We start from the raw sequence: 15,700 nt of genomic DNA, 5'->3' as shown, positions 1-15,700 counted from the left end.
TAACAAGATTTTCCTCGCCCCATTCCCAGGCAATGTGTACTGAAGGTTCAGAACCACTGTATAATGGTAACTTTTATTTTTATTTTAATATTTTTTGTTAATATGCTGCAAGAAAATAATCCTTCAGGGATCTGCTTTCTTCAAATGGGATATCAGTTTTGATTTCAAGGCTGATGCCAAATACTGTGTTGAGAAGGATTTAGGGGTGACATTTTGACTGTTAGTGTTGTGGTTGATGAGTGATGTCTGTTATGATTGTGGGAGGAAAGGGGTATTGCCACCCCTGCTCTTAAAACTCTGAAACATGATATCCAGGAAGTTGCCCTTGTTCAGATATGTTTACTCAGTTTTCTGAATGTAGCATCTTCATAGGACTTGGGCAAATATACCTTTCATATAAATTGCTCTTCTTTCATCCATTTCAGATGAGGTGGTGGAGCAGAGGTCGGGTTCTTCAACGCCTCAGCGTTCCTGTTCTGCTGCTGGCTTACATAGACCAAGATCAAGTTTTGATTGTGTAACAGCGGAGAGCCATTCACTTCCTGGCTCTCTCCCTGGCTCCTTGACCGGAAGCACATTGTCTTCAGTTCCACCCCGCCTAGGCAGTCACACCATGGATTTTTTTGAAATGTGTGCCAGTCTGATCACTACTTTAGCCCATTGATGATTTTTCTCTAGTTTCTGTCTTTCTGTTATTACACTGTGAAAATCAGATAGATTCTTAAAATTATTATTTTACTTATGGATATCATATACTCTGGAATACTGATGGAGAGTCATGAATATTTCCAGGGGACACTCAGTGCCATTGAAATTACTGAAAACAAAAAAGTCTGACATTTTATTTACCTGTAGACATCTGTAATTCTATTTTGCCTATGATAAATTCATAGAGGCAGTATCTTTAATTGGTGAACATTGATGAAGATTATTGTTACTTTAAAATTGTGAGTTCACTACAGATGATTAATACACCTTCACTGGTGAATCCTCTCATCACAGGGTGGTTTGGCAACACCTCTTTGCTTTACTATTTAATGTAGGTAAATCTACTTTATTTCCTAAAGTTCAGCAGGCTTTAAGCTGTGTTTATGCACCCAGTTCTCTTGCACAAGATAAAAAAAAAAAAAAATAACACAGCCATTAATAAGATGATATTTAAATGTTGAAGCCTTAAAGGCTGGCCCCCAAAATTTCAGAAGCCAAGTTCTAGTAGTTTTAGCTTTTGCAAATACTGCCTAGTGTTTAATAGAAGGGCTGTGGTCCTGAAACAGGTTACTGGTTTCCAGGTTCCTTAAAAACATCTTACAACCAGCTAGAGGTTTTATTTCGAGATTTCCTTGAATAACATTTATCTTAAGAGTCTTCAGTGTTCTACTCAGTATTGGAACATCTGGAATTGTAACAATTTTTGTGTTTTTCATAAACTTAACATTTTTTTAAAAACTTAACATCATTTTAAAATATGCCTTCAAAACTACCTTTCTCAAATTCTTTTTGGCTCTATTTATTTTTGTATTTTACCAAGCATGATAAAATAGTTAAATGAAACAAAGCAAAATATAAACGGTCCCTTAAAAGAGAACTCTTACCTTTGATTTAATGTATGTGGTGGTGGGGAGTGTGTGCGTATGTCACCCTGCATCCCACAATGCTAATTCCTCATCTAAAGTTCAAGTTTGTTATCACAGCCACCCCTCTCCCTCACCTTCCCACCACCATTTACTTTGTTGTTTAATCCTTGGTGGCTAATTGACTTAGCTTTTAAATCTTTTCTGGTTCCCTTTCTTTGTTCTATATCTTGGTTGCTAGCCATCCAGTTTGAAAACACTGTTTTGGCCTTAAGGGCTTTTGTGTATTTCCAAAGCTTGTTAGGCTGTGATCTTCACTGTTGAGGCTGTTAGGATAGGGAAGCCTTAAACCTTTAAAAAAAAAATCTCTCTTGAATAAATGTATGTGTTGTTTACATATATACATATATGTATTCACACACCAATGCTTTTAAAGGAAAACCAAACAGTTTCTTTGTTTTGCTTTGTGCAGGTTTTTTTTTTTTTTTAAAGATTAAAAAGAAACCTGTATACAGCAGAGTAGATAATAGCTCACTGCTTATATTGTTTTAGTGAAAGTATTTAATTTTTAAATTATGTGTAATTTATCTAATTTGTATTTATTAATGTTTAACATGTTGTAATTAACACTCTCATTCACCTGACTTACCCTAGAAGAGATTAAGCTCTTGGAAACAGGTTTCTCTTTGCCAAAAAAAATGTTTTCTACCAAGAAGTGAATGAAAATCTTTGGCCAAGTTTCTCTTATGTTTATGGAAGATAAGCATATCTATCTTTAAGTAGTTTTGAGTCAGGAGTTTGCAGTGTGTCACATCATATTGTTTATAGAACTTTTTAAAAATTGTGTTAAGTAACTTTTAAGTCTGACTTCTTAATATCAAAAGGAATCTTTGCCAATTTGGGAAAAAGGGTGGGTTTGCATTAAACTGTTTTAAGTTTAAACCTTTGAAAGATTGCCATCTAGTGGCACCAAAGGGTACTTTTTGTGATTGTTTTTATAGGGATAAGCAGTCCTGCTGTGCATTATAGATAGGGCATAATTTTGACCTCTCCAAACTTGTAAATACCTCTTTTGGGAAAAACAGGGCCACCTCATAATATTTGCTTGACTATGATTGACCTTATAAATAGGAATTAATCTGATGATTCCTTATCCCCAATGACAAAATCCCTAACAATTTTGAAGGTGGAGAAATAGCAGCAAGGAATACAGTGGCATTTTAGCTTTGTTAGTCGAATAAATCAGATATTAAAAACTTATTCATAACAAAATTACTTTATATTGGTGATTATCATGTTTATTGAGAATTAAAAATATTATATACTGTTTTCTCATTCTTGCCAGTATTTGTGAATATCTACATTTTGATGGTTATCTGTTGAATTTTAGGAGAACCAGGGTTGCAGTTTTGGTTCTCGCATGCTTATGTTTTTAAAGCATAGCTACTCTGAATCTAGAAGGCATAGTAAATTGCTTTATACAGAGAAGATTTCAGGAGGCTCAGTCCAGCATAATAGGGGCTGGAACATTGTCATAGGAGGTTTTTGTTGCTAATGGGCAGAAAGAGGGAAAGAATCAATTGCTAAATTCACACATTTCAGTCTTGTAAGTTGGTTAATTGTGGATGTGGTATGTGGTTGTTAGATCTTGGGTGGGAAGAATTCAAGTTAAGATTTTGGAGGAGAGCTTCTATTACTAGGTTATAAAGACTTAGCTACATCATGGAAATGGACTCCATATGGTTCTATAATAGCATTTCCCACACTGTATCCCTGAGGTGCTCTGCTGAAAAACGAGTCCATTGAGCAAGTTTGGAAAATGTTATATGCCATACTCCTGCTTGAGGATGACAATGAATATGAGCATTAAAGACTTTGAAAAGTCCTTCAGTGAAAAAAAGAAAACTTTAACCCTGCTTTGCCCAAATTAATTTAACTACTTTTAAGCTTAATATCCCATGGGAAAAGGCAAATTTGGAAAATACTATTTTAGGAAAATTATTGTCCCAGGTTGCTATAATTAGTTATAATATATATGTAATACATATATTACATATATAATAATACATATGTAATTATATAATTATAATTAACATAGGAAAGAAGAGAATTAAGATACCTTTTCTCCTTATCAGTTGTTGGAGAGAATATGGTTCAGAATCAGAAAAATTTCATTTTAACTGTGGACATACTCATTTTGAGCATATGCTGGACTAAACAGAATTTCGTATGGCCATGATGTGTTTCATAGCACCTTGATTTTCTTAATCAGGTTGTGGTATTGTTTGGGAGCAAAATTTGTGTTTAATGGATAGCTGAAAAACCTTAAACCAGATTACTTGTAAAAAAGGCCTAAGAAACTAGTGACTAATGCTTATGGCTCTGCGGCTCTGTGGGCAATGAGTCTATGACATTGATTCTCACTTTCAAAATGTATAGTCAGTGAACATTTTCTAAGTACAGGACACCATATTTAGATCTAATTCCTGTAATCTTTAATGTAGGAACAGATAACATATTGAATAGGGAGGTAGGCAAACTATTTCAAGTCAGGTTTTTGTTTTGATCAACAAACTTTTGGCACACTTTTGTAACCTCAAGTGTTTGCACTCCTTAATATTAGCCGTCTATACTAGGAGCCTAAATTAATCGGAAGTACCAGTATTTCTCTGTCAGGGAACTGGCTATATGTTTTACAGACAATTCTCCATTTTCTGCAAATAGGGTTCCCATGACAGTTACGTAATTGTGGGCTTGCTTTTTCTTATTCTGTAGCCAGTTTGTACTCAGGGAACATAAATTGTCTTTTTATATTAGAAGAGACATAATTGAGAAAATAATCATAGACCACTGTTACAGGTTTTTTGACTATTTGAATTTATCTGTAGCTTCTATTAATGTGCAGTATACTGAGTTAATATAAGCACTGTACCTTCCATTTATAAAATATAAAAGCTTAGAATGTGCCTGCCACAGACACAGTATCTTTGTCTATTCACTGGTTAATAATTTAAATCCTGTTACTGGCTGTGAAATCCCAATATCTAAATGCTAACCATGTTCACAGTTTTGTCTGGTTTTGTTTTTAAAGAACTCCACCTTTTCAGTCTGGCATTTCTTTACCTGGTCATTCTGTCACTCTGTGACCTTTTAAATAGGGAAGGTAATTTATTTTAATAATAGTTCTCAGAGGCTCTATTAGAAATTCTGGATGAGGGATATGTGCAATTGGTTAGTAAGTCACACCTATGTTGGACCTCAGTTAGTAACCTCTAAAGTGGGAGAGAGAGTCTAAAAGGCCTCCGAGGTACCTTTGAGCTTTAAAGTTCTGTCTTTGCTTTTTTTGTGTGATTTGTATTAGTGTTCACTTTTTATATATTTAGAGATTTTATACTAGTGTGAATGTTCTGTATTTGTTTGGTGAGGCATTTTAAAGGTATATACTTGAAAAAAAATTTAAATACAGCTGTCCTCTGGAATATAAATGGCAAAAATCATCCAGAAAACCAAACACATTAAAACGTGCACTTGGCATAAGCAAAATATTACTAACTTGAAGTATTGGAAGTGTTCCATACATTTTATAGTGATTTTTAGATCCAGAGACCATATCTGTTAACTTAGTTAATACACTACAGTAACCTTGTGAGGTATAACCATTTTCCAGTTGAGGAAGCAGGACCACAAAGCTCTTCATAAAGCTTTAATGCCATACAAGTATTCAGCGATGATCACTGCTTTTTCTACGCCACCTTCCTCTAGGGGAGAACAGTCTGAATCACTGAAACATCTGAGTAGTTAGGTAATAAAGATAAACACAGATGTATTGCTTTCAAGTCTTAGAGTGACATAATGTAGTCTTAACTGAATATTTCTTAGTTTAATTATTTGAACCGGTTGATTGTACGAAATAAAATTATCTGAAGTATTTATGATTAGCATACTGATATTTATAAGTACTTCTGAGTTATTGAGGGTGCTTATAAAATACTGAAGAAACTTTTAGGCATGATTCTTCCTTTAATTTTATTTACATGATCCTTGTAGCACAGTCTTTTATAAAAAGTAAAACTAGCCCCAGCCCGTCTTAAATTATCATAGTTTTTGACTGTTATCTGAATTAGGCTTATCTAAATTTCATATGCAGGTTGATGATTTTTCATTTTGTATGGGCATTGAGAAGTTAAACACTGTTTTCATAGAGTATATCTCTGTTCACAAACTACCTATTATTGGCTTGATAGTCTCCCAAATCTTACAGAACTTTGAAATGTAATTTGTTTGATGAGCTTTAAAAAATATGTCACTTAAACAAGTTGCAGGCATCCTTACTAGCCTTTCCACATATAATCTTGATGGATTTGATGCCACTGTATAGTAAGAGCATAAAGAACAGGACTCACAGTCTAGACTGGATTGAGTTTTAATTAAACCTTTTCAGCCATAACCTGGTAAGAATCAGGCTGGGTCTAGAAGTTACCAGACTGTGGGCCTGTATTAACGTAGCGAGGCAGCGTTCGTGTTTACTGCCACCCTTGCAGAGCAGTGCCGGTGTGTCAGCCATGACTGTGATGGGGCTCTGGGTAACTATTCTTTATATCCAAAGCAGTTTGGATTTTATGGAAGTAGCTCATGATTATTTGGACAAGCAAGGTAGGTAAATTTCAATTACATTTAAAGTGCAATTAAGGAAACCCCAGAGTAGTGTGTTCTTTCCAGGAAAAAAAGCTTAAGTATTTGTAGGAATATCCTAGCATGAAAACTTCTCTGAACATACACAGAGTTTTGACAAGGTTAACTGCTTTGTGTTGATTTAAAATTTCAAGGAGGAATAGGAATGTTCTAGCCAAGGAGAACTACATAGTTTTTTTGCTGCTTATAAGCATTATTTCTCACAGCTCAAAATCCTTTTAAGTTAGTTTTGTTACAAAGAAAGGCCATTCTTCTAGACGGATAACATTTTCCTGAATGGGAAAAACAAAAACAAAAAACAAATAGATCCATTGCTCTAAACAAAACACCTTAATTGTGCCTTCTCAAATTATAGGAATACTAATAATTAGTCAAAAATGTGTCTGAAGTCATTTTTCTAATTGCTCTCATTTTTCCTTAGTTCTGCCCTCCACAAATGGTTACATTGTTTGCTTTTGCCTGTTTGCTTTTCAGGCTCCTTTGGACATACCTCACCCTATCACTGTCAGAAACTGTTCACTGGATGTATTTTTCTTTTCCTTTTATGTTGCTTCACTTTTTAAGTCACTTTGGTGAAATTTTAGCTGCTTTCTCATGTTTTTAAAATGAATGCAGTGATTAACAGTCTTTACATTGCAACTCTTTAAAATGTTTGTAAAGGCAAGAAATAATGCAGAGCAAAGAACAAAAATCTAACTTGGAATGTGATTCTCAGTTTGGTTGGGTTTCCTCATCTACAAAATGTGGACGATAACCTACCTCACAGATGTGTGTGAGTAACTGTTTGAAGGCCCTCACTTAAATACAGGGTTTATCATCATATTTAAGGTAAATCCCTTCCTTTTTTTAATAGAAATCTTTGATACTGATAGGATGAATATCTTGATTTTAGGTAAGTCTCATGCGGTAAGAATATAGTGGTAAAAACGTTTTGAGACCATAGTTTCACAAATTATGGTATTCTTATTTTAAGTGACTTAAAATTTCTTGAAAATATCAAATATTCAGATTTGAACTTGTCTTTTGTGGCAACAAATATTCAGAACTTCTTAAAATGTTGGCTGAAGCTGCCTTAATGTACCAAAATACAGCTTTCTCTCAAGACTGTTCACAAATACCTGGTTGTACAGTGTTTTGTGTGTTTAATGTAAAATTGATAGAGAACTGTGAACTCTAAGCAGAGTAATCTAAATATTGTTTTAAGAAGAATGCCTGTGTTCTTTGTCATGTATGCTTAAATATCATACAGTGAATTTTGAGTTCAACAAATAAAACTGAAAGTTGATAGCCATTAGGTTATGGCCATGACAATCATAAGAAAATGTAAGATTGGATATTAATTAGTCAAAAAATGTTCAAGAATATCCTGCGTTCATTTTTTCTTAGCCTATTTTTGAAAAAGAAGAAAATATCCCATAGACTGATATATTCACCTGTCAAAGCACTTGGTACATATCTATTAAAATCTTTTTAAAACTTTTGAAATTGGGATCACTTTTTATAATTTATTTCAGGAAAAAGGAAAAAAGCCCTGACTTCGAATGCTTTTGTGTTTTAATAACCATAGATTCAAATTTCAGTTTTGTTTGTTACGTATTTTTTGTGGGTGTTAAATGATTGGCGGGAAGGCTCTGTCTTCCAGTAACCACATGGTAAAGATGTCATCTTGAACTACACAGCATTTCATAGTTACAGGTTCTCCCTGATTAATATTTGCACTGTGCGTACTCATAGGTAACAAACACAAAAGAGAAAAGCAGCTTGATTGCTTATAAGCTTTTTTCACAAAATCAAATTAAAGTCTCTGGTTAATGTGAAAGCTATTTTTGTTTCTGCTTAGTCATTAAGATAATATTCTACATGTCAATTAATAGTTACAGAGAAAGCTTTTGTAGAAAAATGATTGCCTAAGATTCCTTGAAGAATTCATACCACTTTTGTCATACGTTGTAGTTTCTAACTTTAGCCATTGTATTTTCTATTGATGCTGTAACAGATTACTACAAACTTAGTGACTTAACACAAATTTATTAGAGTTCTGTAAGTCAGAAGTTCGGTGTTGATTCTTCAAGTCACACAAGGCTGAAAACCAAATCACTGGTAGGGTAGGGCTCTAGGGAGTAGTCTGTTTCAAGGCTCTTTCAGGTTATCGGCTGAATTTAGTTCCATGCTGCTGTGGGATTGAAGTCCCATTTCTTTTGTGGCTCTTGGCTAGGGATCATTTACAGCTCCTAGAGGCCACCATCGTTCCCAGGCCTGTGGCTTCCTTCATCCTCAAGGCCAGCAACAGGGGACTCATGCTTTGAATCTCTCCTGCCTCTTCTGTCACTACATTTCTCTGACTGGTGGCTGACTCTTCTGCTTTCCTCTTCTGATTTTAAGGGCCCCTGTGATTAAATTGGGCTCACCTGGATAATCTCTTGGTTTTAAGGCTAGCAACCTTAATTTCATCTGTGAAGTCCCATTTGCCAAGTCACATGTTTACAAGAATAACACCAGGGCATAAAGATCACAGAGGAAAAAAATCTGTTTCCCGTAGCCATAGAATAGGAAGGAAAAAGACCTCAGACTAGCAGTAGAAAGTCACACCAAAGGCTGCCTAGGCTAGAGAATGAACAATGTAGATGTGAGCCTATGTACCACTCTTACTTATCTAAATGAAACTTATCTAAAAAACATTGTTACTCTAACCCTCATTAAAACATATATAAGTAAAGATTTCAATTTGCTTTATGCAAACTTTAAAGAGATTTGTTATTAGTTAAAATATTTTTCCTTTATTTCCTAAATTGCATGGGTATGAGTGCTTACTGTGGGGAAATTTGAAAAGAAAACGGATGCTGGAAGAAACTGAAGAAAATATCATCCCTACCCTTTTACCCCAAAACAAGCACTTCCTAGGAATGCTGTTATATTTTCATTGTTTTGTCTTCCTGTTTTTTCCCTTAGAATCTATGTTTTATTTTATTTTTTTAAGATTTTATTTATTTGACAGAGCGTGCACGCACAAGCAGGGGGAGCAGCAGAGGGAGAAGCAGGCTTCCCGCTGAACAGAGAGCCTGATGTGGGCCTCAATCCCAGGGTCCTGGGGTCATGAACTGAAGGCAGAGAGACGCTTAACTGACTGAGCCATGCAGGTGCCCCAGAATCTATATTTTAAAAGTTCTGAAGATGTGTGGGGGAGGGCCTGGTCAAGGGAATGCTATGTCATCTTGGAGGAGCAAGTGTTTCACAGAGGTACTCAAAAGGAGGAAGGGGGGGTTTTGTTGGGACATGTTTATGGGTTGCTGGAGGCCTGGCCCTATAAATGAATTGGAGTGTGCCAGTGTTAGCCTCCGTTAGGATCAAGTTCCTTTGAATGCTGTTGTCTATTTATATTGGTATATATGATTATAATATATATAATTATTATTTATATACAAAGATATATTATCTTTTTGTACAAAATTAAAATGTCCATCTTTAAGTAGTATGCTAGGTTATGGTTTCTAGGAGACAGATGGCATCTGCTTGGACAGCAGCAATATTACAGTGTTTACATTAAAAAACCTGGTACATCAGTGAGAAATTTAGTTTGAATGCTAGGATTTAAAGAATGGAAGAAATGTGGCTGACAGTGAAATAGAAATATAACCACATTGGTTATAGATAGAATGGATAGAAGCAATTCTTTTTCCTAAAAACCTATTTCGTATCAATATATAGTAATTAGGTACTAGCTTCTATTAGACCAAATGATTCATATTTTAAAAACATAGAAAATATTCAGTTTACTTATAACATCCCAACCATTCTTTCAAGTCTTAAGATTTGAATGTCAAAACCATATTTTTGTTTCTAACATCTTTCAACTACAGAAAGGCCAGGTATTAAAATAATATTTATACAGTATTACATATTGAGGATTTTAGGACATTTTTATTTATATTATTATATTACAGGCTGGGAACAACACTGTGAAGTAGACAAGTTGAGTGTTACTAGCCCTGTTTTACTGAGGAAATTGAGGCTTAGAGCTGAGCTACTAAATTAGAACAAGAGACCATGTGATGAGGTGGCAAGAGTGATTCGTGGTTTCTTACTCTATTGGACAGGATTGTTGCAGGGAAGGTCTCTGCTTAGCCTGTCTCTCACTTACCACCTTACCCACAGGCCATACTTAGCCTCACCTTCTACCGTGCACCCTGGACAGGTCTTTTCTCAGAGTGTGGGGAGGGCTGCGCTTGCCTCTCACTGAGTAGCAAATTGAGTTCAGAGGGGTCCAAGCAGAAATGTATTTCCAGTCTTTGGTACCAGCCTTATCTCATACCTCAAAAAAGAAATCTGAGTCATTCCCTAATTGTCTCTTCCACCTGTACTTCTACAGATTTTATTTTTGAGAGAGCGAGCATGCGCGTGCACGAGCAGCAGCAGAGGGAGAGGGGCAGAGGGAGAGGGGCAGAGGGAGAAGCAGGCTCCCCGCTGAGCAGGGAGCCCGATGCGGGGCTCGATCCCAGGACCCTGGGACCATGACCCGAGCCGAAGGCAGATGCTTAACCGACTGAGCCACCCAGGCACCCCGACATTCTGTCTCTTTACCACTTCTAGTGGGGCTCCTATACTAGATAGTTCTCCTGCTGCTGTCTTAAATTAAGGCCTTTTGCCTAGAATATTGGAAAAAGTCTCTTCAGTGTATCAGCCATATTGCTGTGACAGTTTTTCTTCCTTCCTCTTTAAACATCTGACACTGTTTTCCTCCTTAAGACCTTTGAATGGCTCCTCACTCTAAGGAAAAAGCCCAAGTGAATTCTGTCATATTCTAGTTGCAGCTTACCCCATTGCAGCTCTTGCCATCTCCTACCAGACACAGCATGGATTTTCCATCTGTATGTGCACATTGTCCAGCAAACATACTTGTATGTGAAGACTAAATTTCAATGTCACTTTATCTGTAAAACATGTCTTAATCTTCTAGGCATTTCATTCATATTCTTGTTCACTATCATTGTTATTTATAATTTTCTACCTATTTTCCTCTCTGAACTCTATGAATACTTTTTTTTAAAGTTTTTGTTCACCCTGTGCTCATCATGACAAGTGCACTCTTTAATCCCCATCACCTATTTCACCCATCCCCCCACCCACCTCCCCGCTGGTAACCATGAGTTTTTTCTCTATAGTTGAGAGTCTGTTTCTTGGTTTGTCTCTTTTTTTCCCCTTCGCTCATTTGTTTCTTAAATTCCACATATGAGTGAAATCATACGATACTTGTCTTTCTCGGATTTGGTTCACTTGGCATTATACTCTGTAGAATTATACATGTCATTGCAGATAGTAAGATTTCATTCTTTTTTATGGCTGAGTAATATTCCACCACACACCCACACACACCCATGCACACACAGACACACACCCACCCCACATCTTCTTTATCCAGTCATCAGTTGGTGGACATTGATGGACATTTGGGCTGCTTCCATAATTTGGCTATTGGGTGCATATATCCCTTTGAATTGATGTTTTTGTATTTGAGTAAATACCCAGTAGTGGGATTGCTGGGTAATATGGTAATTCTATTTTGAACTTTTTGAGGAAACTTCATATGGTTTTCCATAGTGGCTGCACCAGTTTGCATTCCCACCAACAGTGCATAGGGTTCCTTTTTCTCTACATCCTCACCAACACCTGTTGTTTCTTGTGTTGTTGATTTTAGCTATTCTGACAGGTGTGAAGTGATAGCTCATTGTAGTTCTGATTTGCATTTCCCTGATGATGAGTGATGTTGAACATGCTGTCATGTGTCTGTTGGCCATCTGTATGTCTTCTTTGGAGAAATGTCTGTTCATGTCTTTGGCCCATTTTTTAATTGGATTATTTGGGGGTTTTTTTGGTGGGGGGTGAGTTTTATTAGTTCTTCATGTATTTTGGATATCAACTCTTTATCAGGTATGTCATTTGTAAATATCATCTCCCGTTCTGTAGGTTGCCTTTTAGGTTTGTTGATTGTTTCCTTCACTGTGGAGAAGCTTTTTATTTTGATGTCGTTCTAATAGTTAAGTTTTGCTTTTGTTTCCCTTGCCCCAGGAACATATCTAGAAAAAAGTTGCTATGGCCAATGCCAGAAAAAATACTGCCTGTGCTCTCCTCTAGGATTTTTATGGTTTCAGGTCTCACATTTAGGTCTTTAGTCTATTTTGAATTTATTTTTGTGTATAGTATAAGAAAATGGTCCATTTCTTTCTTTTGCATGTTGCTGTCCATTTTTCCCAACACCCATTTGTTGTACGAGCCGGTCTTTTTCCTGTTGGATGTTTTTTTCCTGCTTTGTGGAAGATTAATTGACCCTCTAATTGTGGTTTATTTCTGGATTTTCTATTCTGTTCTACTGATCTATGAGTCTGTTTCTTTTTTTATTCTTTATTTAAATTCAATTTATTTAACATATACTGTATTATTAGTTCTAGGGGTAGAATTTAATGATTCATCAGTTGCATACAACACCCAGTGCTCATTATATTGAGTGCCCTCCTTAATACCTATCACCCAATTATCCCTTTCCCCACCCACCTCCTCTCCCCTCCAGCAACCCTCAGTTTGTTTCCTAGAGTTCAGTATTTCTTATGGTTTGCCTCCCTATTTTCATCTTATTTTTCCTTCCCTTCCCCTGTGTTCATCTGTTTTCTTTCTTAAATTCCACATGAATGAAATCGTATTTGTCTTTCTCTGCCTGACTTATTTCACTTAGCATAATACCCTCTGGTTCCATCCACGTCATTGCAAATGGCAAGATTTCATTCCTTTGATGGCTGAGTAATATTCCATGGTATATATAGACCACATCTCTATCTATTCATCCATCGATGGACATCTGGGCTCTTTCCATAGTTTGGCTATTGTGGACATTGCTGCTACAAACATTGAGGTACATGTGCCCTGTCAAATCACTATGTTTGTATCCTTTGGATAGTTATTGACTAGATTTTTTGGTTTTCGGGTGTTGAGTTTGGTAAGTTCTTTATAGATTTCTGGATATTAGCCCTTTATCTGATAAGACATTTGCATATATCTTTTCCTATTCCGTAGGTTGCCTTTTAGTATTGTTGACTGTTTCCTTTGCTGTAAAAGCGTTTTATCTTGATGAAGTCCCAATTGTTCATTTTTGCTTTTGTTTCTCTTACCTTTGGAGACCTGTCTACCAAGAAGTTGCTGTGGCCGAGGTCAAAGAGGTAGCTGCCTGTGTTCTGGATTCCTTTCTCACATTTAGGTCTTTCACCCATTTTGAGTCTATTTTTGTGTATGGTGTAAGGAAATGGTCCAGTTTCATCCTCTGCATGTGGCTGTCCAATTTTCCCAACACCATTTGTTGAAGAGACTGCCTTTTTTCCATTGGACATTCTTTCCTGCTTTGTCAAAAATTAGTTGACCATAGAGTTGAGGGTCCATTTCTGGGTTCTCTATTCTGTTCCATTGATCTATGTGTCTTTTCTTGTGCTAGTACCATACTGTCTTGATGATGACAGCTTTGTAATACAGCTTGAAGTCCAGAATTGTGACCCCACCAGCTTTGGTTTTCTTTTTCAACATTCTTTTGGCTACTCAGGGTCTTTTCTGGTTCCATACAAATTTTAGGATTGTTTGTTCCAGCTCTGTGAAAAAACTGATGGTGTTTTGATCGGGATTGCATTAAATGTGTAGATCGCTTTGGGTAGCATAGACATTTTAACAATATTTGTTCTTCCAATCCACGAGCATGGGATGTTTTTCCATTTCTTTGTGTCTTCCTCAATTTCATTCATAAGTGTTCTATAGTTTTCAGAGTACATATCCTTTACCTCTTTGGTTAGGTCTCTTCCTAGATATCTTATGGGTTTTGGTGCAATTGTTAAATAGGATCGATTCCTTGATTTCTCTTTTTTCTGCCTCATTGGTAGTGTATAGAAATGCAACTGGCCTGCGTGCATAGATTTTATATCTAGTGACTTTGCTGAATTCCTGTAGCAGTTCTAGCAAATTTTTGCTGGAGTCTTTTGGGTTTTCTATTTATGTATCTGTTTTTATGTCAGTTTTTGTTACGGTTTTGATTACTACAGCTTTGTAATACAACTTTTTTTTTTTTTTAAGATTTTTTATTTATTTTTTTGAGAGAGAATGAGATAGAGAGCATGAGAGGGGGAAGGGTCAGAGGGAGAAGCAGACTCCCCGCCGAGCAGGGAGCCCGATGCGGGACTCGATCCCGGGACTCCAGGATCATGACCTGAGCCGAAGGCAGTCGCTTAACCAACTGAGCCACCCAGGTGCCCTGTAATACAACTTTAAGTATGGAATTGTGATGTCTCCAGCTTTGCTTTGCTTTTTCAAGATTGCTTTGGCTAACTGGGATTTGTGGTCCCATACAAATTTTAGGATTGTTTATTTTCTGTGAAAAATGCTGTTGGTATTATGATAGGGTTTGCATTAAATGTGTAGATTGCTTTGGGTAGTATAGACATTTCAGCATTGTTTGTTCTTCCAATCCATGAGCATGGAACGTCTTTCCATTTCTTTATGTTGTCTTCAATTTCTTTGATCTGTGTTTTATAGTTTTCAGAGTAGAGGTCTTTCACCTCTTTGGTTAGATTTCTTCTTAGGTATCTTACTATTTGTGGTGCAATTGTAAATGGGATTGTTAATTTCTCTTTCTGCTGCTTCATTATTTGTGTAGAGAAATGCAACAGATTTCTGTACACTGAGTTTGTATCCTGTGACTTTATTGAATTTATCAATTCTAGCAGTTTTTTGGTGGATTCTTTTGGGTTTTCTATATATAGCATCATGTCATCTGCAAATAGTGAAAGTTTTACTTCTTCCTTACCGATTTGGATGCCTTTTATTTCTTTCTTTTGTTTTACTGCTGTGTCATTTAAAGCCATTGTTTCCTTGATTTGCTATTGATTTGTCCATTGATGTCAGTGGGGTGTTAAAGTCCCTTACTGTTATTGTATTGATTAGTTTTTGTTACTCATTGTTTTATGTATTTGGGTGATTCTATGTTGGGTGCATAAATATTTACAATTATTGCATCTTCTTGTTGGATTGCCCCCTTTATGATTATATAGTGTCCTTCTTTGTCTCCTGTTACAGTCTTTGTTTTTAAAGTCTGTTTTGTCTGATAGAAGCATGGCTACCCTGGCTTTCTTTTGACATCCGATTTGCATGATGTTTCTCCATCTTTCAATCTTTAGGTCAAAAATGAGTCTGTTGTAGGCAACATATAGATATGGGTCTTGTTTTTTTGTAAGATTTATTTATTTGAGAAGAGATGGGCAGAGGAAGAGAGAATCCTGAAGCAGACTCCCGGCTAAGTGAGGAGCCCCATACGGGGCTCGATCCTGGGACCGAGATCATGACCTGAGCCGAAATCAGGAGTCAGCAGCTGAACCAACTGAGCCACCCAGGCGCCCCCAGTCTTGTTTTTTTAT

General features: G+C 36.4%; 1 protein-coding gene across 2 annotated transcripts in view; it reads left to right on the top strand.

Moving 5' to 3' along the window:
• PRKAA2 (protein kinase AMP-activated catalytic subunit alpha 2) overlaps nt 1–8,082 on the top strand; it is a 70,039-nt gene extending 61,957 nt beyond the window's left edge. For both annotated transcript variants that reach the window (XM_045897605.3, XM_064589066.1), the window contains exon 9: nt 426–8,082. In XM_045897605.3, coding sequence (XP_045753561.1) covers nt 426–664 — 239 coding nt within the window. In that variant the 3' untranslated portion in view covers nt 665–8,082. The remainder of the gene's footprint in view (nt 1–425) is intronic.
• Nucleotides 8,083–15,700: the final 7,618 nt, after the last annotated feature.

This window comes from Mirounga angustirostris, unplaced genomic scaffold (genome assembly GCF_029215605.1).
Source record: "Mirounga angustirostris isolate CCGP_5_RB_7025 unplaced genomic scaffold, mMirAng1.0.hap1 SCAF_4, whole genome shotgun sequence".
Lineage (NCBI taxonomy): Eukaryota > Metazoa > Chordata > Mammalia > Carnivora > Phocidae > Mirounga > Mirounga angustirostris.
The sequence above is the reverse complement of the archived record's forward strand: the minus strand, read 5'-3'. Positions and strand labels throughout refer to the sequence as shown.